At 44.2% G+C, this 25,680-nt stretch overlaps 1 protein-coding gene across 2 annotated transcripts in view; it reads left to right on the plus strand.

Moving 5' to 3' along the window:
* The first annotated feature begins 3,726 nt into the window (after positions 1-3,726).
* LOC109401891 (ankyrin repeat and LEM domain-containing protein 2 homolog) overlaps positions 3,727-25,680 on the plus strand; it is a 35,725-nt gene continuing 13,771 nt past the window's right edge. The window contains exons 1-6 of one of the 2 annotated variants that reach the window (XM_019674499.3): positions 3,735-4,308; positions 4,502-4,678; positions 14,357-14,844; positions 20,875-22,428; positions 23,768-24,301; positions 24,363-24,784. In XM_019674499.3, coding sequence (XP_019530044.3) covers positions 4,257-4,308; positions 4,502-4,678; positions 14,357-14,844; positions 20,875-22,428; positions 23,768-24,301; positions 24,363-24,784 — 3,227 coding nt within the window. In that variant the 5' untranslated portion in view covers positions 3,735-4,256. Of the gene's footprint in view, positions 4,309-4,501; positions 4,679-14,356; positions 14,845-20,874; positions 22,429-23,767; positions 24,302-24,362; positions 24,785-25,680 lie in introns of both variants that reach the window. The other variant, XM_029855784.2, reaches the window with a different exon arrangement.

Below are 25,680 nucleotides of genomic sequence, written 5' to 3' on the forward strand. Positions count from 1 at the left end.
ACACAAAATTGCAACCACAGGTTACACCCTCTTCCCCTTTTTCACCGATTTCTTCTGCAGTAGCAGGACTGGATCATCGTTCGCCTTCGCTTCATCACACTAGAAACATCATTTCCTTGTCCTTGCTAGATCTCGTCACCGTTTGACTCCACGATTACTAACCCATCGACCAAGGGGAATGACATATCCTTTTCTAACCGGAATATCAGCATTTATCCGTTTCTAACCGTCGTTATCCGCGTCTAACTTCTGCTCACTTAGCAGCTCGCTTAGCAACGGTTAGCGACGGTTAGAAACGGATAAATGCGGATATTCCGGTTAGAAAAGGATATGTCATTCCCCTTGCCATCGACGTCTCTTCCTTCGGATCTTCTACAGGAATGTCATCCAGCACGGCATGCTCAACGATAGCTAGAGCAGCATATATGGTTTTGTCCCCTTCTTCGCTCGATTGCTATTGCGGCGTGGTTTTCTTGGCTGTTACGCTTGATGTTCCGTTTAATTTTGAGTTTTGGCGAAGCATCCTGATGGACTGGGCAATGAACTTGCTTCCGAGGGTGTTGAATTTGATTCAAGCTTCTGGTCAACAACTTCCTATTCCTGAAATAAAGAAAATGTTGAAAAATATCTGATCAATTAATACTTCATAGAATTAACAGCTTCTCTTACTTACCGGGACCGGAATTCTGCAACATCCGGCAAGGTATAAGCACCGACGAACCGACGTGACAGCTAGAACAAATAAATTCAAATTTGTTGTCCGCGACGCCATGATTAAAAATAGCCGAACACTATCGCCACCTCTATAACGACCCGCGATGATTTGATAGCTCGACACCAAACCCTCGTGTGTTCATATAGGAAACGGTTCGCGTCTGAGCTGATTTGACAGAAGCGATCGCTCGCTTCGCTGGTCGACCGTTAAATTTGGGGGGGGGGACAGTTTTGGATCGCCACTGTCACGTCGGTTCGTCTGTGGTATAAGGTCGCTACGGCCGTTTAGATTGCCCACCAGCGGCCACCAGCGATGATCGTAAATTCACATCAAAACAACGATCACAAATGCTCAAGTGCTGCCAGTAATTTGGAAAAAAGTGACGTCTATCACTTTATATGTCAAAAACGTCAAAGCACCGAAAAACACCCAAAAACACCCGATCAGCACACTGCAACACAATCAAGGGTGTCAGAGTTTCCAACCCCTTGACTGGAATCTATCCAGTGCAGCTAGAATTACACGATAAAAAATCTGCAAGCTAATATGAACTCATTGGATCTTTGATGTTTTGATTTAAAAATAAAGTGTGCCCTGGGTCCAGCTCGGTCCAGATTTGATACCGGGACCTTGTGCGTCATGATCTTCCCCCTTACCATTACACCACTTCACATCTAATAGAGGAATGCGAATCAAAGCAAAACAGTTTCTACCACCTGTCAAACATATTTACTTTCACGCCACTCTCAAATCAATAGCATTTCACTTCGGATCGTACTGCTTTGTACATTAGATCAAATCAAAATTATAAAAAAAGCAAAAATATTTCAAAGGGATGTAGACTGGAATCTATCCATGAATGTCGAGATCATTGAGCTATTGTTTAATCCATACGGCTATTAATGCCTGATGATAAATTGTTGCTAAATGTGTATAAAAACCAATCTGTGACTGCGTCTCAGGGCGCCCTTTTGATGCAGTCCTGCTCTGTCGCACAGGAAATTTGAAATTCACTGAGTTTACTTTGATGACTATGGGCGGAGCAAACTGACATTAGAAGCGTCGCGTTAAAAAAACAGTATTGGGTGATTTTTCTAGGGGAAACATGAGGGAAAAACTGGCGTCACAAATCGAACTGAATTTGTTCCTTTACATTTATATCTTACTGTTCAGTCTAGGTCGTGTCAGGGGCCTGCACTGAACCCAAACATCCTCCCCAAATCAAATGTAAAGTTATACGCACGAGCCCTTTAACGCGCATCATTCGCTTGGCGAATGATTTATCAACCGAATGACTCCGATCCAGGATGATACTCATCTGAATGGCAGTCATCTGGAAACCATATGATTTATCAGATGAAAAAGGAATGATCTTGCATTCAGTTTTTTCATGAGTTTTATATGGTTATCGAAAGAAGAAGGTTTGTATTCTGTACGAAAATCAAAGCAGCTCTAAATGTTTATGGGTCCACCGCTTAATTTGTGTGAAACATGCTTAAATAATGAAAATCTGAGACGAGACTCGCGAAGAGGAAAAAAAGCAACGTCAAGTGAAGCCCAACTGAGCTATCAGTTGTAGCCCGTTTGATTACGTTACCTAAAACGAGGAAAGTATTGCTATCCGAGATAAATTCTGAAGCCAAAATTCACTCCGAGCAGCATTTTCTTCTCCTGTACTGTCAAAAATAAATTGAAAACAAAATATTCCCATGATTACCTTGCTTGGCGATTGTTGGCGATGCAAAATTTCACCTCAACATGATTTTGTGCGTGAATGGGATTCAGTCACACTGCATGTGAGGTGATGCGGTCACGTACGTGTTTGAACCACCAGACCAAAACATAATGTCAACAGATAGGAAGAAGGAAAAAATAACAAAGTGGAGAAAAAGAAGACCGTCTTCGCGAGTCTCGTCTCAGATAAAAATGAGTTTATTTTTAGCGTTTATTGAGAAAATAAAATGTAGGGGGAATTTGACATGCTTGACTCAATAAATTAATAAAGTAAACTTTTAAAACACGGCACTGATCGACTCCGGAATGACAGCAATGCGGGTTTGTTAATTTAGTTACAGGTTCCAGATGGAAACATTGACGGGTGCCACGGCAGCAAATGTGATCATGTTCGTTTCGATTCCACCTTCCATTTTGGAGTGCGGAAACTGGTTCCCGTATGAACTTTCGCCCTCTTCGTTGTTTCGATTAGCGCTGCAGCAAGACGTTTATCTGAAATAGATGAAATCATATTTATAATTGTATACTTTGAAAATTTATTCTAATATACTTACCAAAATGTGAACAAACCCAAATAAACCTCTCGTCACTGTTAAACAGAACAATGGCCGAACTCAAACTGTTCCTGACGACCGACGCAACAGTTCGGCTCACGGAGACTGCAAATAATTGCAAAAGCGGATGACGAATCATCCGGAAAGCGGGTGACAGTCATAATAGGGCGCGCTCAGTGTACTTTTCATCTGCTGACGGGATGATAGCCAGATGCAGTCGCACGCAATTCAAAAATCGAATGAAGACGTACTCATCAAGCATAGTACAGTAATCTGAGTGGGCACTGCCTTTCATTCGATATTTCGATGATAAGCGATTCGCTCGTTGTCATCAGATGAAAAGGGAAGGGTGGATTTTGAACATAAGCCAGATGACAAAAAATACGATTGAGTGATGATGTTTGGGTTCAGTGTGGTTTCCACCATGGCGCAGGTTCCACCTTAACTAAAGTAATTCTCCGTGTAAAAAGAGAACTTCCCAGCCGGGAAAATCTCCAAGCTCGAGATATTTTTCAAGCCAACTTCCCTTTCTTCCCATCGGTCGCGTAAACAAAACAACACAACACGCACACACTCAAGCCGAAAGGATGCATTTTTCGATACATTTCGACAATGTCGCGTCGCACCACCCACCACCAACGACGTGTCGTTTGCGGCTTCTGTGGTGACGGGAAACCGTTTTTGTGCAGATGTATGCGTAAATAACCGACGTTTTTATTGCGAATCGCGCAAGCAACACAACAAAATCGGAGATTGCGTCGCGGCGACGTTCTTCGGCCAGCAGCAAGCAGCAGAAGTTTTTTTTCGCTCATCTCGCATTCAGACGGTTTCAGAAGATAGACACATCACGACATCCGATCAGCAGCCAGCCAGTCAGAAGAAAAGCGTAGTGTTCGTTTTGTTTGTTGTTTTTTCCGTCGCAGGTTGAAAAGCCAAGAGTTTGAATCTGTTTTTCTTCGGAAAAGTGGAAAAAGTGCAGTGTCAATCAGGTTCGGGAGTGAAAAATCGGTGACATTTCTGCGCACGAAAGGAGAACAAAAGCGTCGACATTTTTTTTTTTTCGGTTGAGGTGGGGTGACATCTTGCGCGATTTTTTTCCTCTTCGTCGCGATTGTACGTGTTCCCTTTCTATCGAGTGTTCCGATTTGAACGTGGACTGTTTGGGAGGAGGCGGATGCAGCGGCAGATCTATCAGCTGTCCGATCAGCAGCAACAGACAGGAGAAGCCGACCGGCTGGAACTTCCGCACCATCATGGCCATGGAGTACTACGCAATTTATCTGCCCTACAAGGAACCGGAGCTGTGTAAGGAAAATACCCCACCTCCTAAATTGATCCCCCCTCCCTCCCATCCACCTACCCAGCCAACGTTAATCGCAGTCTGCTTCGATTAGCATTGACTGTCATTCCAATTTCCGAATCGAACCCAAACTACAACAACAAGCTAGACAACAGACTGTCATCATTGTTTCCAATTCCGATTCTTGTTTATTTTTAGCCGTCAAGAGCTTCTACAACGATAAGGAGGAGGCACTCAAGGTGCTGAAAGCGCACAAGGAAGCCCGGCTCAAGGCGTTCCGCACCAGCGAGGAGGCGGTCTATTTCTATCTGAACGGACCGTCGGATCCGGTGCCGTCGTCGATGTCGATGTCGTCTTCGGCCGCAGCACCCAAATGTAAGTACCTACTCTGCTAGTGTTCCATTCTCTCTCAGTTCTTTTTTGGTTTTGTTGATAGTGTTTCAACAGAGCGAAAACGGGATTAAAAATACCGATTTCTCCGCGATTGGAATAGTTGACTCGGGGTTTATTTATGGAACATCTAGTGCTCCAATCCATGTGCTGGAATTTTGCTTAATTGAGTTTAGATGAAGATAGCTTTCGATAGGTTTATTCAGTTTCAGTCACACATGATAGTGCAAGCTGTTGTAGTACTGCATCATGTTCAGGTTTTATTTCTCAATTAAAGAAAATTGCCGTAAGTTTCTTACTGTTATATATTGTGTAATTGCTACATTCTACAGTTTTCATGTTAAATAATTGTCTGTAAATTTATTCGTAGTCATTCTTAAATTTCTAAATAGGTACTTGGTAAAAATCCTTTGAAATTGATTATCATAACTGAAAACAAATGTAAGCTTATGCGGGCTCACAGGAAAATTTGTTGGAAACTAGTTACGACTTCTTGTTTTGCCGTGGTTCAACTCATGGAAAACAAGGTGCTGGCTGGTATGGTTATCAAGAGCGGAATTCCCTTCCAACGTATCCCTTTGCAAACCACGAGACCTCACTAGCAAAACTCTACGAGCAGGAAGCTCCCTGACAGTTGAAGAAGTTCGAATAAGCTCATATTAGCTGGGAAACCTTCCATCCCAAAATCTGCTGGAAAGCGCAAGAGCTGTATCAGAAGCTTCAAGTAAGAGCGGGTAGCTGCGCACGCAGCTCCGCCGTGGGAGCTACGATCCACTCCTCGGCAAGCCGACCGGTAGAGATACTGGACGAACCGTGGTTGTTGAGGACCATTAACCAACAAAGAGAAGGACTACCCGCAATCGAGGTGGCTGAGCAGCAGCTTGACAAGATCATCTTCATCGGCACTGCGTCTACGAAGTCCAATATAAGTAAGAACCTGAAAACGGCCCTGTTGCGACTTTGTAAGTCGATGGACGATGCCAAGCACTCGCAGGTAGTCCAAAAGGTGTGGTGGATGCGACTGCTCGTGATAAGCACTCGCAGAAGAAGATAAAGCCCCAGGTCGAGGGAGCTAGGAAAGTCAAACCAAGGCGTAATAAAGTAGGTGCTAAGCACGAGAAAGGTGACGCACTCGTCATCCAGACCGAACAGTCGAAGTCTTCGGACGTCTTGAAGCCGATGCGAAGCGATGCCAAGCTCGTGGAATTGGGAGCCAACCTGCGCAATAATACACGTATTCGTACGGGCGAGATGATCCTGGAGCTGAAGTGCAACGGCGCCGCCTACAAGAGGCGGCCAAGAGGTCCTTGGCGAAGGGGTAGAGGTGAGGGCTCTCACACAAGAAGCGACTCTGAACGTGGAAAACCATGACGAGATCACTGGCGCGGAAGAGCTCGTCTCGGTACTGCGGCAACAATGCGAGGTGCAGGTGACCACCGCAGCCTTTCGGCTATGTAAGGTATCGGCAAGGACACAGGTAGCCTTGGCACAACTACAACTTCGTTAAACTAAAGAAGCTTAAGATGGGGTCGTCAGTATGCCAACTTATCCTACACGAACCACCGGAGGCTTGTTTCAGATGTCTGAAACCAAAATCCGAACATTAATTTCCTCCAGCTTCAACAGAAGACAGTTGAGAACTGCTACCATGCAGGTAACGCCATACAGAATCAGATCCAAGCACTGTCGCTCTCTGAGAAAAGGCAACCGGCCTTTCAGTTGTGCGCGCTAATTGAAGCGGCGACGGATACGAAAATTGAAGCAGCTCCCCCAAACGGGCCTCCGAATGCTGCTGTGCAGCCAGCGATACCGATCCAGAGCCATAACTGCCTCCGTTGCAAGCAAGGTTGCAAGTTCCTTTGCCGACCTTCGACGGGTTGTACGAAAAGTGGTACTCATTTAAAGCGTTGTTCTCCACTGTGATGTGCCGATACCAGCACTGAAGCTGTTCCACCTGCGAAACATTCTCGTCGGGAAAGCAGCTGGCATAAACGATCAAGACCTGGTCAATAATATTGACTACAATGCCACATGGAGAGTGCTCACAAAAGGGTACGAAGATAAACGCGTCGTCGTCGACAAACACGTCGAAAATTTGTTCATTCTGCCGAAGGATGAACAAAAGAATGCAACCAATATGAGGAAGATGATTGACACCTGCACCAGGAACGTGGAGGCCTTGAAGCACCAGAATTATTTGACATTTCGGAATGGCTGACGTTCAACCATCGAAGACGTGTCGATATGCTTATCGGCGCCGAATTGTTTTGGAAACTGCTGGCCAATACGAACTCGGTCCGAACATTCCAACTTTCAAAAATACCAAGCTCGGATAGATTGCTGGAGGAACAATTGTTAGCGTTACGCAAGTCATTGCCCGAACATTGAGCCAAACTACCGACGACGATCCCCTCATCGAGTAGCTGAAAAGCTTCTACAAGGGAGGGCTGCGACGAACTTCGGTTGCCTACCAAGGCGGACGATAGCACAACAGAAAATCGGAGATTCACCGGAAATGGCGCAGAAACGCTTTCTGAAACTGGAACATTAGTTGGACCAGCAACCGGCACTCAAGGAACAGCACTCAGCTGGGATCGGTCTACTGCTTGTTACACCACTGCATTCTGAGACCTACGAGCACAACTATCTAACTGAGAGTCGTTTTCAGTGGAACCGCTAAGACGACGGTTGTTTCTATCAACGCCGTGCTGATGACGGGCTCAATCATTCACAACGATCTAATCGCAATTCTGCTACGTTTCCGAAGATTTTAATACATACGTGTTCACAGGCTAGACAATCCGCAAGTGTTTCGTAAAATTGGTGTCCATCAACACCTTACCATGTACAAACGCATCTTCTGGAGGTACAACAGAAGCGATTTCTCACCGTTCGAAAGCTGCAGACTGTGAGCCCTTCGCCGTTTCAAGCAACTATGGCGCTGAAGCAAGCTGCTGTTGATCATAATGAAAAATTCCCGGAAGCCGCCAAGGTAATCGAAAAGGAGACGTAGGTATGTGGATGATATTTTGACGGGAGCCGATACGCTAACTGAAGCATGCCAGTTATAACGTGAACACACGGGTCTACTGGAGAAAGGGTGCTTTGATGCTCATAAGTAGTGTGCCAACCACTTTCAAATTCTGCAAGATGTCCTCGAAGAACTGTGAGGAACCTTCTTCGCGGTTAGTGACAATAGTTCGAAAGTGATTGTTGGAACGTTTTCATGATTATTTTAGTCAATTGTTTTAGACAGTTTTTGATCGCCGGTTTCTCGAAAAGTTACGGTCGTCGTTCTCGAGGAAGGCCGCGCCGGTCGAATGGACGCGTAAATAACATCAACTCTCGCGAAAGAGTCGGAAAATAAGCTGAAAATGTACAGCACGCCAGTCGGTGTTCGACAGCAGCTGAAAAAGAAAATGGCGGAGGAGTTCCAAGCGATTGTGCTACAGCGCGGTGCCGTGCAAGGCAAAATTACTCTGATCAGAAACGTTCTCTTCCAATGCGGGCAAGACAACACAATCCCGGACGAATTCCTGTTGCGTACCCAGTTGAAGACGATTGATGCTGCCTACGATGAATTTAACCAGTCTCAGAACAAAATCTACGCTCTTTCGCCCGCCAGCGCGGAGAAAGGGGAGCAGAAGTACTCTTCACATTCCGCTGCCTACGTTCGACGGGAATCCAGAAAACTGGTTCAAGAGACCGTCCCTTATTTTACAAATATGGGAATTGTTATAAGTTCGTTGTTGGAAAATAATCGTTCTAGCTAAGAAATGATCGTGTCAAAATTTGAAGTCCGTATTTCAAGGCTAAGTGGTCGCTCAAGGGACCTTAAGATGTCAAAAATTGTATGGGACTAAAAAATATGCAAATTTTTTTCGACGAAAAAATACACTATTCCACTAGTACCGATGGTTTTAGGACCCTAAAGTGCCAAAAATGTGCTTAGAATTGTTATATCTCCACTCGTTTTAAAGTTTGACGCGATTATTTCTTAGAAAAACGATTATTTTTCAACAAACTTATAACATTTCCAATGTTTGCAAAATAAGGGACGGCCTATGGATTACTGCACTAATTTATACTGGCCTGCTTACTCTCAAAAGAAATTTGGTGGATCGATTGGATCATTTGAGCGTAGATTATTTGACAGCCCGCTACAAAGACGAACGGAAGATTGTGGGCATCCCCATCAACGGGACACTTATCGTCAAAGCTATGACGAGCGAGAATGGGAAACAACTACCCGATCTTGTGGATGAGTGCAAGCGGCATGTTGATGCACTCAATTTCTACGAATTCGAGATGGATGGACTCTCACACATCATGGTCGTCAGTATCCTGACGTCGAAGCTCGATCTGGAAACAAGGAAGTTATGGGAAAGCATCATCGACCACGGTGACATTCCGGATTATGCCGATATGATCAAGTTCCTCACAACTCACAGCAAAGTTTTGGAACGGATCGAACCAGCTAGCAAGCCGAAGAAGTCCAGCAACGCTATTACGAAGAATCCCCCACTGACTGAAAGCCGAAATCCCAGTCGAACCTCTACAAGTATTTGCAATGGCGACAAATGCACGCACATCTTTCTACACCGAAGTCCGCGAACGATACCCCACTAAAGATATCGTCCTTGCCAACGTCGGTCGAACACCGATACAATTTTGTGAGCAAGACCACCTGAATTATAAGTGCAGCGATTATCTTAAGCTGAATCCGAAGAAACGCTGCGGGAAAGCTGAGCAAGCTGGAGTCTGCTATAACTGCTTGAGGCAGGGACTCATCACTGCGCGCTATTCGTCTAGAAGTCGTGCAAAGCCTGCAACAAGCGACATCATTCTACTCTCCACTTGAACACTACTCCCACGGATGTCGTCGAGCAGAGAACGGTTGCGGTACCAGTGGCATCAAACGAGGATTCCACAAAGCCCACTACGACGAACAAGATCAGCGTTTCCTGAACACTCTATCAACAAAATACACTGTTGTGTACAGCACTTGTGAACATTCTCGACTACAGTGGCAAGGCCCAACCGTGCCACGTTATGCTGGATTGTGGTTCACAAGTGAATCTATTGACGGAGAAATTAACATCGTTGCTACGGGTGAAGCGCCGGAGCGTGAAGGTCGATGTCACGGGGGTGGATAGTTCTACGACCAGGGTTACGGCCTTGGTACACGTGAACGTACAAGAAATACACAAACAACATTGGGTGTCTGGTGATCAATCGGATCACTGGAATCATACCTGCGATGAACGTTGACATTTGTACGTGGCCGATACAGCCCGGGCTTAACCTTGCCGACCCGGAGTCTCACTACCCTCAGCGGGTGGATATGTTAATTGCAGTCGGTCTTCTGAATTCAGGTAAATTTAGGCTCGCCGAAAGCCTACCGTTTTTACAGGATACAGTTTTTAGAAGCATGAAGTCATCCACTGCAACGTCGCGGTCCGTGAAGCAGAAGATCGATCAATCTCGTTGAACGATTCTGGGAATCCGAGGCGGTAGCCACAACTTTCAGTCTGTAGCCGGCTGCCGCGCTCTCGAACGGGAGATACATTGTCAAGTTGCCTTTTCGTGACAATGTGAGTCAACTCGGCGACTCGAAGCAGCACGCTCTACTACGATTCTCGTACCTCGAGAAGAAGCTGGCGAAAAATGCAGAACTCAAGGAGACATATTGCGCTTTTATGGAGGAGTACAGGCAGCTTGGCCACTGTCGGAAAGCCGATTCCGAACGAAGAAGAAGCTGGTGGATTCTACCTGCCCCACCACGCTATACTCAAACTAAGCTCATCTACCACTAAGCTTCGAACCGTACTTGACGCTTCGGTACAATCAAATTCGGGTCTGTCTTTGAACGACACTTTGATGAACGGCCCTACTATCCAGGATCCGCTCATCGATATTGGTCTTCGATTTCGAACACATGCGTTTGTGGTCACGGCAGACATCTGTAAGATGTATCATATGATACTGGTACATACTGATCACACGTGTTTTTGGAGAATAGATCCCGCAGAGCCACTCAAGACATTCGAGCTATTGACTGTTACCTATGGGACGGCGTCTGCGCCGTACTTGGCCACACGCACGCTCAAGCAGTTGGCTCGTGATGAAGGGCACGGCCACCCTCGTGGAGCAGAAATACTTGAAAACGACTTCTATATCGATGACGCACTTTCGGGTGCTGATACCCTAGAGGAATTGATGCTAGCCCGTACTGAACTGGAAGAGGTACTGATGATGCTCAAACTCTGACCCTTTCCCGTCGAGAGAAGCGGATGTCATACGAATTGGATGGCGTAAACGATTTGATCAAGACCCTCGGGCCTCGGCATTTTGTGGAACCATACCAGCAATCAATTGATGTTTCGTATTGCTCCCACTGATCGGACGGATCCGGTATCGAAACGCTACATTTTGTCAGAAATAGTCAGATCCTTTGACCCGTTGGGTCTGCAAGCACCGGTTTGTTTCACCACTAAATTGATAATGCGTCAGTTGTGGATGAAAAAGGTATCATGGAACGAAAAGCTGAACAAGGAATTTGCATAGAACTGGAACAATTTTCGTGATGGTCTACGGCAGTGTTTCCCAAACTTTTAGGAGGTTTCGCCCCCTTGGAGTTTGCGAAAAACATTTTCGCCCCCCTAAGTGAGATTTATTTTTCTATAATAAAAGACTGAAAATTTGGTAAGCGGAAGCCTGCGAAAGCCCACTATTTGACGCTACTGTGGCAAACTGGTAATTAATGTATCTCAATAAGTATCGCTCTCATATTCATGAGTTCTTTTCCAAATGCATTGATTGTCTGCACTTGAGAAAAAAAAACTAATGTTGCATGTAAAAACGAACGCTTGTTTGCCTCAACCAGATGTTTTACCAGTGTTTTAAAAGTGGGTTCTTTAACACCCGAGATGTTTGATCACAAGTACTCAAATAAGACTGGTGGAAAATTGAAGAAAACAATTGAGGGGGTTAAGTGACATTACACAATTTTGAGTAATTTATTGTAATTTTTCCTAACATCGTAGAAACAATTTTAAAAAAGTTCCTGAAAGTTTGAAATCTGAAGAATTTTATGATTTGCTCAGCTCTTAATCGATAAAATGGTCATTTACACCCCTTTGATTCTGGGCCCCTCAATTATAAAATTATCATTTATGCAAAAAGTGCAACTCATGAGTGTATTAGTGTATTTTTGAATGTAGTCAGCTTTGCTCAGTAATTTAAAATGAAATGCATTGACAAGCTTCCTATAAATTAGAGAACTTTTTAATGTCAAATAATGTTTAATGTCACAATTGTGACGACTTTCATCCGAAAAGTGTTTTAAGATTAATCTTAAATTTCATGTTTTAGGTTGAAATTTTCATGAAAAACAAACCGCATGATAAAAAAACTTTTTATCTCGTAAAAATAAACCCTGTTCCTTTCATAATTTTTACAGAAATCAATCAGGATTTTTTGCCATAGAAATTTCTTTTTGATTAGATCTCCAGATTCACTAGAAATTCTTTCGGAAATTCATGTAGCAATCGTTTGTTTTTTTTTTAATTTTGCCAAAATGTCCACATAAACATAGAAAATTTGGTTCATTCAATCGATTTCAGTACAGACATTTTTCAAAAATCCTAGAAACAAAAAATCTTGAAATGTTAAGGAGTTTTAATAATTCAGTTGACATTGAATACAACACAATCCAATACTTTTGATTTTCCTCAATTATTAAAAAAAAATCGCCCCCCTTTTTAGTATTTTCGCCCCCCAATTTTGGTTTTTCAAATTTTCGCCCCCTTAGACCTGATTTTCGCCCCCAAGGGGGCGATTTCGCCCACTTTGGGAATCACCGGTCTACGGGCTCTGTTGGATCTACAAATCGAATGTCGACTCATCGCACCCAAAAGAGTTGCTTTCAAGTTGCATGCATTTTCAGATGCCTCGCAAGATGCATATGGCACCTGCGTCATATGTAGCATTATGGCGGACAATACAGTGGAAGTTCACTTGTTGATCAGCAAATCGCTCTTCTCACCGAAGGCCACAATCCCGAGATTTGAACTACAGGGGATACTCAAAATAACTGGGACAGGTAAAATTTTCACTTTTCAAAAAATGTTCAACTTGCTGTAACTTTTTGAAAAGGGCATCAAATATTCTCAAATTTTTACTGTAAGTTCATCAACTAGTTGTGTATCAGTGGTTCAAATTTGGAAAAGATCGGGCTATTCTTCACGAAGATATAAAGATTCTTGAAAAGGGTATAATTATTCGGTAGCCAACTTTGAGCTTTTATATCTCCGGATTCAATGAACTGATTGCAATGAAATTTTGACCATTCATGACTTATATGATGAACTCTTAAAAACGTTTAACTTAACTTTAAATTTTTAACAAGAGAAAAAGTTATAACGATTTCATTCATTTCACTATTTTTTAGTAAATTCATCAATTTCTAATATGCATCCCATTACTTTTTCAATTTATTAGCGGCTATGTTGTAACTTTCCTTCAAAACACTTTTATATATAAGTCATTTAGAGGGAAATTAATTGAACTATAATTTGCATCTTGAATTTTGAAATGATATTGAAGTTTTGGATAATTTGGTGTTTTAATAGCAAAATAATCTAATCGTTATAATTTTCTTCCGTGTTAAAAATTTTATATTAAGTCAAAGGTTTTTCATAGCTCATTATACAAGTCATGAATGGTCAAAATTTCATTGCAATCGGTTCATTGAATCCGGAGATATAACAGCTCAAAGTTGGCTATCGGATAATTTTACCTTTTTCTAGAATCTTTATAACTCCGTGGACAATGGTCCGATCTTCTCCAAAATTGGACCACTGATACACAACTAGTTGATGAACTTACAGTAAAAAATTGAGAATATTTGGTGCACTTTTCGAAAAGTTACAGCGAGTTGAACATTTTTTGAAAAGTGAAAATTTTACCTGTCCCAGTTATTTTGAGTAACCCCTGTATGTGGCTTTCGTTTGATGTCAGGGTTGGTGGTCATGGTCGTTTCGGCACTCAAGGTGGAATTCGATCGAATAGTGATGTACTCGGACTCGACCATCACTTTGGGGTGATTATCGAAGTCGCCAATCCAACTCAACAACTACGTAGCGAATCATGTGGCACACATTCAAGAACTAACCCATCGACTAACCTATGATTACAAGTACGTGTGCACCAACACGAATCCAGCGGACCTTGTTTCCCAAGGTCTGTATCCGGAGGCCCTAATCGGTTTGGTAGTACGGTTCAGATTTCATTCAGAAAAGCACTTACGAAGAAGACCCATTGGATGAGGTTGCCGAACTACCAGAAGTGAAAGTTGCCGTAGCAGTGGTGACTGATTACAACGAGCTAGAGTACAACAGAGTTTTTGCGAAGTTCAGCTCATTCTGCAGATTACTACACGTGATCCGTTACAGAGGTGGCGCAGTGACTCGGAGATTGGCTAGTTCAGACGTTATACAAGAGGGGGCCCAAGGGTTCGAAGTCGGCTACGTATGTCAAACCGGTGCCCTGCGGTCAAAATCGACCCTTATGTTTTACCGTAATCCCGTCATGTTTTATTTACCGTCTCATTCGTTAATACTTAGATCTAACCTTTAACTTTTTATTCCCTATCTCCCACAGCACCGACCAGCTCGACGGCCAAGCTCAAGCTCGAAAAGACGCCCTTCAAGGCACCGAAAAGCCAAGAACTGGTAGCCTTCCGCAAGAACATCGAAAAGAACGAACTGGACATGGTGCGCAACATCGTCCAGCTGAATCCGCGCTATCTGGTCAGCTCGGGCGACATGCCCACCATCCTGAAGGAAGGTCCCCGCTACAACGCACTGCACGTAGCGGCCATCGAAGGCAGTACGGACATGTGCAAGCTTATACTGCAGACAATCGAAAATCCCGGCTTCATCGAGTTCCTGCACGGTCAGCGGAATCCCTCAACGGACGAAGTCAGTGCCATCCTGTTGGATCTGTATCTGAACATGCCGGACAAGTGCCGGAGCGAAACGCCTCTGCACTTTGCGGCCAAGTTCGGTTCGGTGGGCGTTGTGGAGGTGTTGATTTCGTACCCGCAGTGCAAGATGACCAAAAACTCCGACGGACACCTGCCGAAGGATGTAAGTGTGCGGGGATGGGGTGATAGAAACACAATATAAATAGTAAAACGGAAAAACTGGAACTGCAAATTTTCAGAACATAGAACTCCGTACAGTAGCTTTTGAGAATTTTGTCCGGAATCCCTTCCGAGAATTCCTTCAGTAATTCTTCTGAAATTTTTTGGAATTTTGACTTCTTGGAGGGATTCATCTCAAAATCCCTCCAAGAGTTGCTTCCAAGGTTTCTTCAGAAACTCCTCCTGAAATTCCTACAGGAGTTCTTTCTTGGATTCTTCTAGGAGTTCATTCTGAAAACCTCTTGGAGTTCTTTCTGAGATTCCTAAAATAATTCATGCAGGGTTTCTTCTGGGATTTCTGCCTCTAACATTCTAAAAGTATTTTTTTGCATTGCTTTCTGGGGTTCCACCAGGAGTTGCTTTCTTGGATTTCTCCAGGAAATCTTCCTTGATATCTTTTCCAGGTGATGAAATTTCTCCAGGAGTTTCTTTATTGATTCTTCTTGCAGCTCCATGATTAATCCCGGTGAAAACTCTTAGAGAAATCCCCAGATGAAACTCCTCAAAGAATATTTGAAGGATCTCCTGCATTAATCCTGGAAGGAAATTAGCGAGAAATTCAGAAAGGAACTCCTGAAGGAATTCCAGAAGGAGTCATTGCAGGAATCTCAGAATGAACTCCTGGAGAAATCTACGGAAACACAGAAGATTCTTGGAGGCATCTTAGAAGGAACACTTGAAGGAACTCCAAAAGTTCATTCGAGGTTTCCTCCAGAAGTTCCTTCCAAGATTATTTCAGGAATTCTTTCAGGGATTCTTTCAGAGATTCATCCAGAACTACTTTTCAAACTTTCTCCAGGAATCACTTTCAAGATTTCACCAGACGGTTCTTTTGATATGCCTCCAAGAGTTCCTTTTATAGTTCCCTCGAGAATTTCTCCAGTAGTTCCTTCTGGGATTCCTGCAGGAGTTCTTTCTGGGATTTCTTCATGAAATCTTTCTGAAAACCGCCAGAAATTCCGGGAGTTATTTTTGGGATTCTTAAAAAGATATCTTCTAGGATTCCTAAAAAGGTTCTTTCTGGGTTTCCTCCAGAAATTCCTTCTGAGATTGTTTCAGGATTTTTTTCAGGGATTCATCCAGAAATTCTTCTCAAAATTTCTCCAGGAATTACTTTTAAAATTCTTCCAGAAGCTTCTTTTGATATGCCTTCAAAACTTTCGTTTAGAATTCGTTCGAGAATATCTCCAGAAGTTCCTTCTGGGATTTCTTCAAGAGTTCTTTCTGAAAACCACCAAAAGTTCCTTCTAGGATTCTTAAAAATGTTTTTTTTTTATTTTTCCAGGAGCTCCTTTTGGGATTTCTCCAGGAGTTCATTCTGGGATTCTTCCAGGAGTTCGTTTTTAGACTCCTCCAGAAATTCCGTCAGGAATTAATTCTGTGATCCTTTAAAACATTCCTTAAGGAATTCTTCCAGGAGTTTCTTCTGGGATTCCTCCAGGAGTTCCTTCTGGGATTCTTCCAAGAGTTCGTTCTGGGTTTTCTCCAAGAGTTTGCTCTGCGCTTTCTTCAGAAATTTTCTCTGGGATTCCTGAAAAGGTTGTTTTTTTTTTATTTTTCCAGGAGCTCCTTTTGGGATTTCTCCAGGAGTTCATTCTGGGATTCTTCCAGGAGTTCGTTTTTAGACTCCTCCAGAAATTCCGTCAGGAATTAATTCTGTGATCCTTTAAAACATTCCTTAAGGAATTCTTCCAGGAGTTTCTTCTGGGATTCCTCCAGGAGTTCCTTCTGGGATTCTTCCAAGAGTTCGTTCTGGGTTTTCTCCAAGAGTTTGCTCTGCGCTTTCTTCAGAAATTTTCTCTGGGATTCCTGAAAAGGTTCCTTCTGGAACCACCTAAAAAGTTCCTTTCGAGTTTTTCTAGGGATTCCTACTGCAATTCTTCGAGAAATTCCTTCTGGGACTCCTTCCTTTCTGCGAGTTCTTTCTGAAAATCTCCTGAAAAGCTCCTTCAAGGATTCCTTCTGGAATTCTTCCTAGGAATTCTCCAACAGTATCGTTTGGGACTCCTGCAAGAGCTTCTTCTGGGATTCTTAAAAAGGTTTCTTCTGGGATTCCCCCAGAAGTTCCTTCTGGGATTCTTGCAAAAGTTTGTTCTGGGTTTTCTCCAGGAGTTTCTTCTAGGATTCCTAGAATGGTTCGTTCTGGAATGACCTAAAGTAGTTCCTTCCGAGATTTTTTCCGAAGTTCTTACTGCTATTCCCTTAGATGTTTCTTCTGGAATTCCTCCAGGAGTTCTTTCTAAAATCCTAAGGAATCCTTCGAGAATTGCTCGAAAAGCTCCTTCAAGGATTCCTTCTGAAGTTCCTTCAGGGATTTCCAAAGGAGTTTCTCCTGGAAGTTCTCCAACATTATCAACTGGGACTCCTTCATGGGCTTCTTCTTGGATTCTTAAAAAGGTTCCTTCTGGGATTCCTCCAGGAGTTCATTCTATGATTCTTACAAGAGTTTGTTGTGTTTTTGTCAGGAGTTTCTACTGGGATTCCTTCTGGAATCACCTCAAAAGTTGCTTCCGGGAGTTCCTACTGCAATTCCTCCAGAAGTTCCTTCTGGGATTCCTCTAGGAGTGAAAATCTTCTGGAATCCTTCGGGAATTCCTCCAAAAGCTCCTTCAGGGATTCTTTTTGAAGTTCCTTCCGGGATTTCTGATGGAGCTTATCCTGGGAAACCTCCATCAGTACCAATTGGGACTCCAGCAAGGCTTCTTTTGAGACGTTTCTGGGATTCCTACAAGAGTTCTTTCTGATGATCTCCAAAAATCTATTCAGAAATTCCTCCAACAGCTCCTTCAAAAATTCCTTCTGAAGCTGCTCTTGGAATTTCTAAGAAGTTTATCATAGGAATCCTCAGTACAGTATCTTCTGTAATTCCTCCAGGAGTTCTTTCTGCGAGTTTTCCAGGAGTTCATTGTAGAATAACTCCAGAGGTTTCTTCTGGTATTCCCAGACGGAATTCCCGGGAAAATAAAAGAAGAAATTCCAGAAAAAAACTAATTGAGCTAATCCAGGAGGAACTTTTGAGGAATTTCTGGAGCAATACCTAGAAAAAACTCTTGAAAGAACTACATGAGGAACTCCTGGTGAATTCCAGAAGGGACTACTGGAGGATTTCCTGAAGCAGCAACTGCTGAAAGAATTCGGCTTTCTAACTGAAGGAGTCCTAAAAGAAATTCAAGAAGGAAATCCGGAAAGAAGTTATGAAGGAATTTCAGAATGAATCCCGGGAGAAATTCTTGACGGAATCTTGAAGGAAACTCCTGCGAGAATCCTGTCCTAGGGTTAGAAACTCCCGGATAAAACTCCTTGGGGAATTTCAGAAGGCTCTGCTGAATGCAACTCCGACTGAAAATCTGAAGAAACTATTGAGTATGAAGGCGCCGTGGCGCCCGTCAGCAGTTTGCTCTTTTTTCATCATTTTTTTTCAAGAATAAAACATTCTTGCTTGTTTTCCTGCATTTGTGAACAGCGGAGTGTTTTTAGTTTGACATACACCCAAACCTTATTTTACGTCCACTGTTGGCTTAGCGAAATAAAATTCTACTGCCAAAATTATAATCAAAATAGACATTTTTATATTTTTGTACACTTCTCCTAATCACGGAGATGTTTTAAAAAATATAAAAATATTGAGTTTGCTCTTTGTCTTGGCGGTAATTTTTTTTTGTCGCTTAGCCAAGCATGGACGTAAATAAAGGACGAGGTGTAGTTCGAATTAGGCATCGCCTAAGGAATTATAGGTGGAATCCCCGATGGAATAGATAGAGGAATTTCTGAAGGAATTCCAGGAGGAATCTCTAAAATAACTCCTACAGGAATCCTTGAAAGAATTCCTGTAGTAATCCTTAAAAGAACTTCTGGAGGAATCCATGGCGGAACTTCTTCAGAGATCTGTCTAGGGTCTTTTGAAGCAATAACTGTATGCATTCCTATATGTATCCCTGATTGAACTCCTGGAGCTATCACAAAATCGTCCTGGAGGAGCCTCTGAAGTAACTCCTGGAGAGATCTCTGAAGAAACTCTTGGTGAAATCACTGACTGAAATTTTATAAGAATTCTAGAAGAAAATCCAGGAGGAATACCTGAAGGAACTCGTCAAATAATCCTTGAAGTGACTCCTGGAGGAATCCCTGAAAGAACTCCTAGACAAATCACTGAATGATGTCCTGGAGTAATCTCTAAATGAAGTCCTGGACTAATCCCTTACGGAACTCCTTAACTAATCTCTGAAGGAACTTCTGGAGATATCTCTGATGGAACTCAAGGAGCGATCACTGAAAAAGTTTCAAGATAAATCTGATTGAAATTTTAGAGAAATCACAGACAGAATTTCAAGAGCTATTCTTTGAGAAATTCCTGAAGGAATACCTGGGAAGGACTCCCTGGAGGAGCTCAATAAATAATCCTTCCTAATCTCAGAAAGAGCTGCTAGGGTTATCCCTCGAAACGAAACTACGAAAATCGAAGGAACTCCTAGACAAAACTCTTTAAGAATTTCTTTAGGAATTCACGCAAGAATCCTAGAAGAAATTTTAGGAAGAATTCCAGGCAGAATCCCTGAAGGTACTCGTGACGTCATCTCCGATGGAATTCCTAGAGAAAGCCGAGAAGGACTTCCTGAAACAATACCAGAAGGAATCCGTCGAGCAATTCTTAGAGGAATCCCTGAAGCAATTCCTGGAGGATTCCCAGCAAGAACAACAAGAGGAATCCTAGAAGGAATTTCAGGAGGAATCCTTGGAGCCATTTTAGGAAGAATCTCTGTAAGAACTCCTGCAATCCTTGAAAGAATTCCTGTAGGAATCGATGAAGGAGCTCCATGAGGAATCCCTGAAAGATTTTCCAGAAACTCATCTCATCTCTTCTCATCTACCCTATTCTCTACCCTACCCTACCTAACCCTCTACCAAAGAATAAAAATAGAAAGAATGCCCTCTCTTGTCTTTTTCTATGTAAACGTCAAGCGACAAGACAAGTGGCGCTCCCTAAGCGTTTCAAGGTGGAAGCACTATGTAATAGTGTACGTGGTTTGTCATAAGATATGGTGGTGTGCGTATGTTTTGGTATCCGCATACAATCAATAACACACACTACCGCATGAAGGTTGAACTTTCATCCGCAGATAGCGCGGCGGTAGTGTCACCCCGAGCATCAGCGGAGTGGTCATTCTTGATATTCTTATTCTTTGCCTCTACTCTACCTTCTACCCTAACCCTCTACTCTACCCTCTACCTTACCCTTTACCCTAACCATCTACCCAACCCCTACCCTACCCTCTACCCTAACCCTCTACCCTACCCTCTACCCTAACGATTTACCCTAACCCTCTACCCTACTTTATACCCTAACCCTCTACCCTACCTTTTATCCTATCCATCTACCCTACCCTCCACCCTAACCCTTTACCCTACCCACTATCCTACCCTCTATCCTAACCCTTTACCCTACCCTCTACCCTTCCCTCTACCCTACCCTCTACCCTACCTTTTATCCAAACCCTCTACGCTAACCCTCTACCCTACCCTCTACCCTAACGGTTTACCCTACCCACTATCCTACCCTCTACCCTACTCTCTACCCTACCATCTACCCTACCCTCTACCCGACTCTCTATCCTAACCCTCTACACTACCCCCTACCCTACCCTCTACTCTAATCCTTACCCTACCCATTATCCTACCCACTATCCTACCCTCTACCCTTGGTCATCATCTCAATACCCAGCACTTGTTTGCAAATTTTACCAACTTGCATGCAAGCATTACAGACAGAAGGACAAATAGACAGATCAAGGCTATTCTATTAAGTAATACCGAAAGGAAATCTTGAAGGAGTCTCTAAAGGAACTTCTACAAGGAAGGAGCTTCCTAGAGGAATCCCCGTTTGAAACCGTGGAGGAATCCCAGAAGGAACTCTAGGAGCTCTCTACAGTCTTACGTAATTTATACTAATTCTGCCTGACCTTTTCCATCCCAACAGATCATTTGCAGTCGCGCCAAAAGTAAAAACGACACGCCGGAGATTCGCAAAGCCATAGCAGATCTGCTGCAGGAGCGATTTTTCGTTCCGGTGATTCGAGCCGTCGACAACAGCACCCCGCCGGTCGTAGGGGAACCGTTCACGTTCTCGAACCCTCCGAATCTGGATGCCAAAGACCGATTCAGTCCCAAGTTGGAAATCAAAGCCTACGCCGGACCGATGGACAAGGAGAAGGCCCATGTGTTCTGCAAGCGGTGGAAGACGCCGCCTAGGTTGATCCCCTCGCCGAAGTTTATCTCGCCGGTCAAGGCGTTGAGTTCCAGTAAGATTCCGGTTTCTACGGTGAGTCCTCTGTCGTCGACGCCGATCGGGAAGAAAACCGGCGGCCGGAGAGCGCTGTTTCCCAATAGGTCCTTCGAGCTGGACCCGGATGAGCATGATAAGAGCAACTCGCTGAATAACAACTTCGAGATCGAGGTCGTCAAAGAGGATGTGGATCAGGAAGCGCTGGAGGAGCAGCGGCAGCTGGACGAGAAAAATGGGAACAGCATGACGATGGGTGGCAAACCGACACCGAAAATTATCAACCTGAGGGCGAGCCCGGCGAAGAAGGGAATCGATGGATTCCTGTTCCGGAAGTACCGGGAAAGATTGCAGAACTCGTTTGCCACGATCTACGACGACGATGATGACGAGCTGGACGGAGCGATGAACGATAGCCGAGATCTGGAAAGTGTGGCCGAGAAATCCATGGGGAACGGCGAGGCCAACTACAGCTACTTTTGTGATGAAAACAACTCGATCTACGAAGGAACCAACATAACGGAATCGCCTTCGTTCAAGGAACGGAAACTGCGGCTGACCGATACGGAGAAAGGCCTTGAGATCATCGGGCGTAACTTGGCTCAGGACCACGACGTCGGATGGAACGAATACTGGAACTTTCTCGGGACGTTCGCAGACCTAAGAAGTCCCGAAGGCCTCCAACTGCTGGAAGACTACCTCCGAAAGCGCCAACTCCAGCTAGATCTGAACGAGCAGGAAGCACTCCTGAAAGCATCCCGTCTTCCGGTGGCCGCCAAACTCGCCGCCGTACCCTCTTCCCCGGAGAAACCCAACGACAGCCTTGGGTCGATCTGTGACGCCCTGGACAAAATGTCCCTGGCCGATGCCCTGAAAGCCTCGCCTCAAATCACTGCCGTAAACTTCCGCAAGCGACTGGGCAACCAGCAGCAGCAGTCAACTCCGGTGCCACCGGAACCGATCCGCTCGCGGATCACCAACCCGTACCTGTGCCTGCACAACTCGCTGCAGGTGTTTGCCAAACGGTTCGTCAAGAATCTGGACGAGAGCAGCAGCAGCACCATGACGCTGGACTTTGGGACGTTCTTCCAGCAGGCCGTCGTCGATTGCGTGCGGAAGCTGAACACCATGGTGGACAACTACCGGAAGGACGCCGCGTTCGGGTCGATCGACTTCAGCAAGGTGCACTCGCGGTACGCCCAGCTCATTGTGATCACCATCGAGCAGCAGCGGGAGACGGCGCAGGGAGTGGTAAGTTGAAAATTTGGTCAGTTAGTATGTCTAAAAGATAGTCCGGTGGACTGAAAGCGAACTCGATTGATGATCATCAGTCATGTCGACTGACTTTCAGTCAGTTAAATTGACTGATGACAGGGATGACTTCCAGCCAACTCAAATGACTGACTGACTTTCAGTCATTTTAGTTGAATGACTTTCAGTCAGTTGAATTGATTGATGACAGTGATGATTTTCATTCAACTCAAATGACTGAGTTTCAGTCGTTTTAGTTGAATGACTTTCGGTCAGTTCAACTAACTGACTTTCAGTCAACTGGACTGTGACTTGTTGAACTATTAACTGATTTCCAATCATCTGAATGATATTCAGTCAACTGAACTGAGATCGAGTCGATTGAATCTATCATGTCTTCAGTCAGTTGAACTGACTGACATTCAGTTAAACTGACTGACATTCAGTCAAATTAAATGAATTCCATTTCAAATGAACCGATTGAAATTCAATCAGCTTGGTGACTGATTTTCAATCATTTGAAAAAAAAAAATGATCAGTTAGTATGTCTAAAAGATAGTCGGTGGACTGAAAGCGAAACCGAATGGTTGAAAATCAGTCAACCAAGCTGGTTGAATTTAAATCGGTTCATTTGAAATGAATATCATTTAATTTGACTGAATGTCAGTCAGTTTAACTGAATGTCAGTCAGCTCAAGCTGCTTGAATGCCATTTCAGTTAACGAATGGAAATATGTCATTTCAGCTGACTGGAAATCAGTTAATCTAGATGAAGCTCGACTAAAAGTTACAGTCCAGTTGACTAAAAGTCAGTCAGTTGAACTGACCGAAAGTTATTCAACTAAAACGACTGAAAGTCAGTCATTTGAGTTGACTGAAAGTCATCACTGTCATCAATCAATTCAACTGACTGAAAATCAGTCGACATGACTGAGGGTCATCAATCGAGTTGACTGAACGTAATTTGGTTAGCTGATTGAAATCCCTTCACCTTACCAGACTGAACCTGAAAATCAGGTAATCCAGATGACTGAGAGCCTGTCATTCAAGTTTGTCAGTTGAGCCGACTGAAAGTCCGTCAGTTCAACTGACTGAAAATCAGTCATTCATGGCTGAAAGTCAGTCAGTCGATTTGACTGACAGTCAGTCAGCCATAATGAATTAAAGTCAGTCAATCGATACGACTGAAAGTCAGTTAATTCAGTTGACTGATAATCAATCAGCCAAGCTGATTGAAAGACAGTCGAGATGACTGAATGTCAATCAGTCCACCTGATCAGATTGAATGAATTTCACTCATTTCCGCCAACCATCAATACCATTTTCTTCCTCCCTTCCAGATCCACCGCTTGAAAGTCCTGTTGGACAAAAGCCGAGAGCTCAACTCGGCCAGCCGCTATCCGGACCTGCACGACAGTCTGATCTGCCTGCAGAACTTCCTCGATTTCTACATCTACAAAAAGACGGAACTGATGAACGGCCTCAGTCACGACGCCGCCAATGCCGCCGACGATCCGAACGCTGATGGTCAGGACTGTTCGCCGCCGCACCAAACCGAGGCCAGCTGTAGTCGAACGTGGCGAGAGGATCCCCTGGTGCACTGCTGCAATTGTCGGATCGACGGAGTCTACGCCAAGAAGGGCAGCCTGGAACGGTTGAACAAGCGGCGCGAGCAACGGAAGCTGGCGGCCGCTGCGGCCAGTAGCGGTAGTAGCAGTGCGGCAACGGCACTGAGCAGGACGGTTTCTAGTCTGGGACGAACGGCGGCGGCGGCAGAGGTGACACCGACTACGACGGAGTTGGGAAACTTCGATACTTACCGGAATCCCACGACGCGTGGTGGAGCCTCCGACGATGAGGATGACGAGTACTTTGTAAGTAAACATCAATTTCAAGGAAAAAGCAAAACATCTAACCCGTGAATCTTCTTCGCAGAGTTGCAGCGACTCGGAGCTGGAAAGTGACTCCGACTCGGACGATCCGAACGTGAGCTACGAAACTCCCCCGTCCAGTCCTTCGTTCTTCTCGAAAACGGGCGAATTCGATTTTAGCTCCTTGTCGAACTCGGCGGAAAACGACGACGACGACGACAAACCGATGCTGAGTGCTGACGAGGAGCGCGACGATGACCAATTCCTGGATGTGGAAGATCGTGAGGAAGATAGTAGTGGGGGTAGTAGTAGCAGCAGCAGTGATGAGCAACGGTACAAAGTTTTTATCGAGGGACAGGAACCAAGCAAACAGGACGTGGACGTGCTGAATGTGCTGGAGAAACGCGTGATAGACCAGGACAAGTTTCCGCTGGTGCATGAGTGGCGGAAAGCGATGCTGAAGCTGTCGACGGAGGCTAGGGACAGGTGAGTGAAGGGGTCTATGAAATGAATCAAGTTCAGGGCTGGTAGCGATTAATTTCTGAGAATTGTTCACTTTTCACACACATTTCATCCACACGTTTTCCCAGAATTGCTCCCAAAGCTAATCGCCGAATTTCTTGCGGAGTTTCTCCGGAGATATCTGCTGAAGTACCTGCAGGGATCTCCTCCAGAGAATTTTGCGGGTTTCCTCTTGAAGTTCTTCGTGGAATTTCTCTAAGAGGTTTTCCTCCTGTAGTTGCCCTTATAGTTCCTCCCGAGATCACTCTCAGAAGTTTTCCCAAGTGTTTCCAGGGATTTCTCCCGGAGTTGCTCCCGAGATTTTTATTCTTCTGCCGGAGCCTTCTTTCTGGATTTCTCCAAGAGTTTCTTCCAAGATTCTTTCCAGATTTTTTTTCAAGTATCAGGAGATTGGGCTGAAGTACAGGTTACCCGTCCTTGGCTTCACCCATTCGGCCTAATGACCCAGTACCGGCTTTCCAATAAGGATTTTTGCAGGAGCTCTGCTAGGAATTTCATCCAGAGAGATTACTCTTTCATTTCCTCCCGGGACTTCCCTTCGATTATTATTATTATTACCATTGGAATGGTATTAAACAGTAACTATTTAAGAAACCCCAAGAGCACTAAGAATTTCGGCACAAGTTCCCGAAGAATACCTGGAAAAACTCTGGAAGAAATTCCGGTAAAATCTCTAAAAATAATCTCAGAGGGCCGGGCAAGCAATCCTGTAAACTGCGAGAGAAAGCCTAAAAAATCTGAAAGTATTCGCGGGAAGGATTCCATGAGAAATATCAGCATTACAGATATTCCAAAAGGAACTCCGGAAGAATCTTCGGAAAATATCTAGCGAGAGAGTCCAGGACCTGGGACTCCAAGAA

Source organism: Aedes albopictus, chromosome 1 (genome assembly GCF_035046485.1).
Source record: "Aedes albopictus strain Foshan chromosome 1, AalbF5, whole genome shotgun sequence".
NCBI classification, from domain to species: Eukaryota; Metazoa; Arthropoda; class Insecta; order Diptera; family Culicidae; genus Aedes; species Aedes albopictus.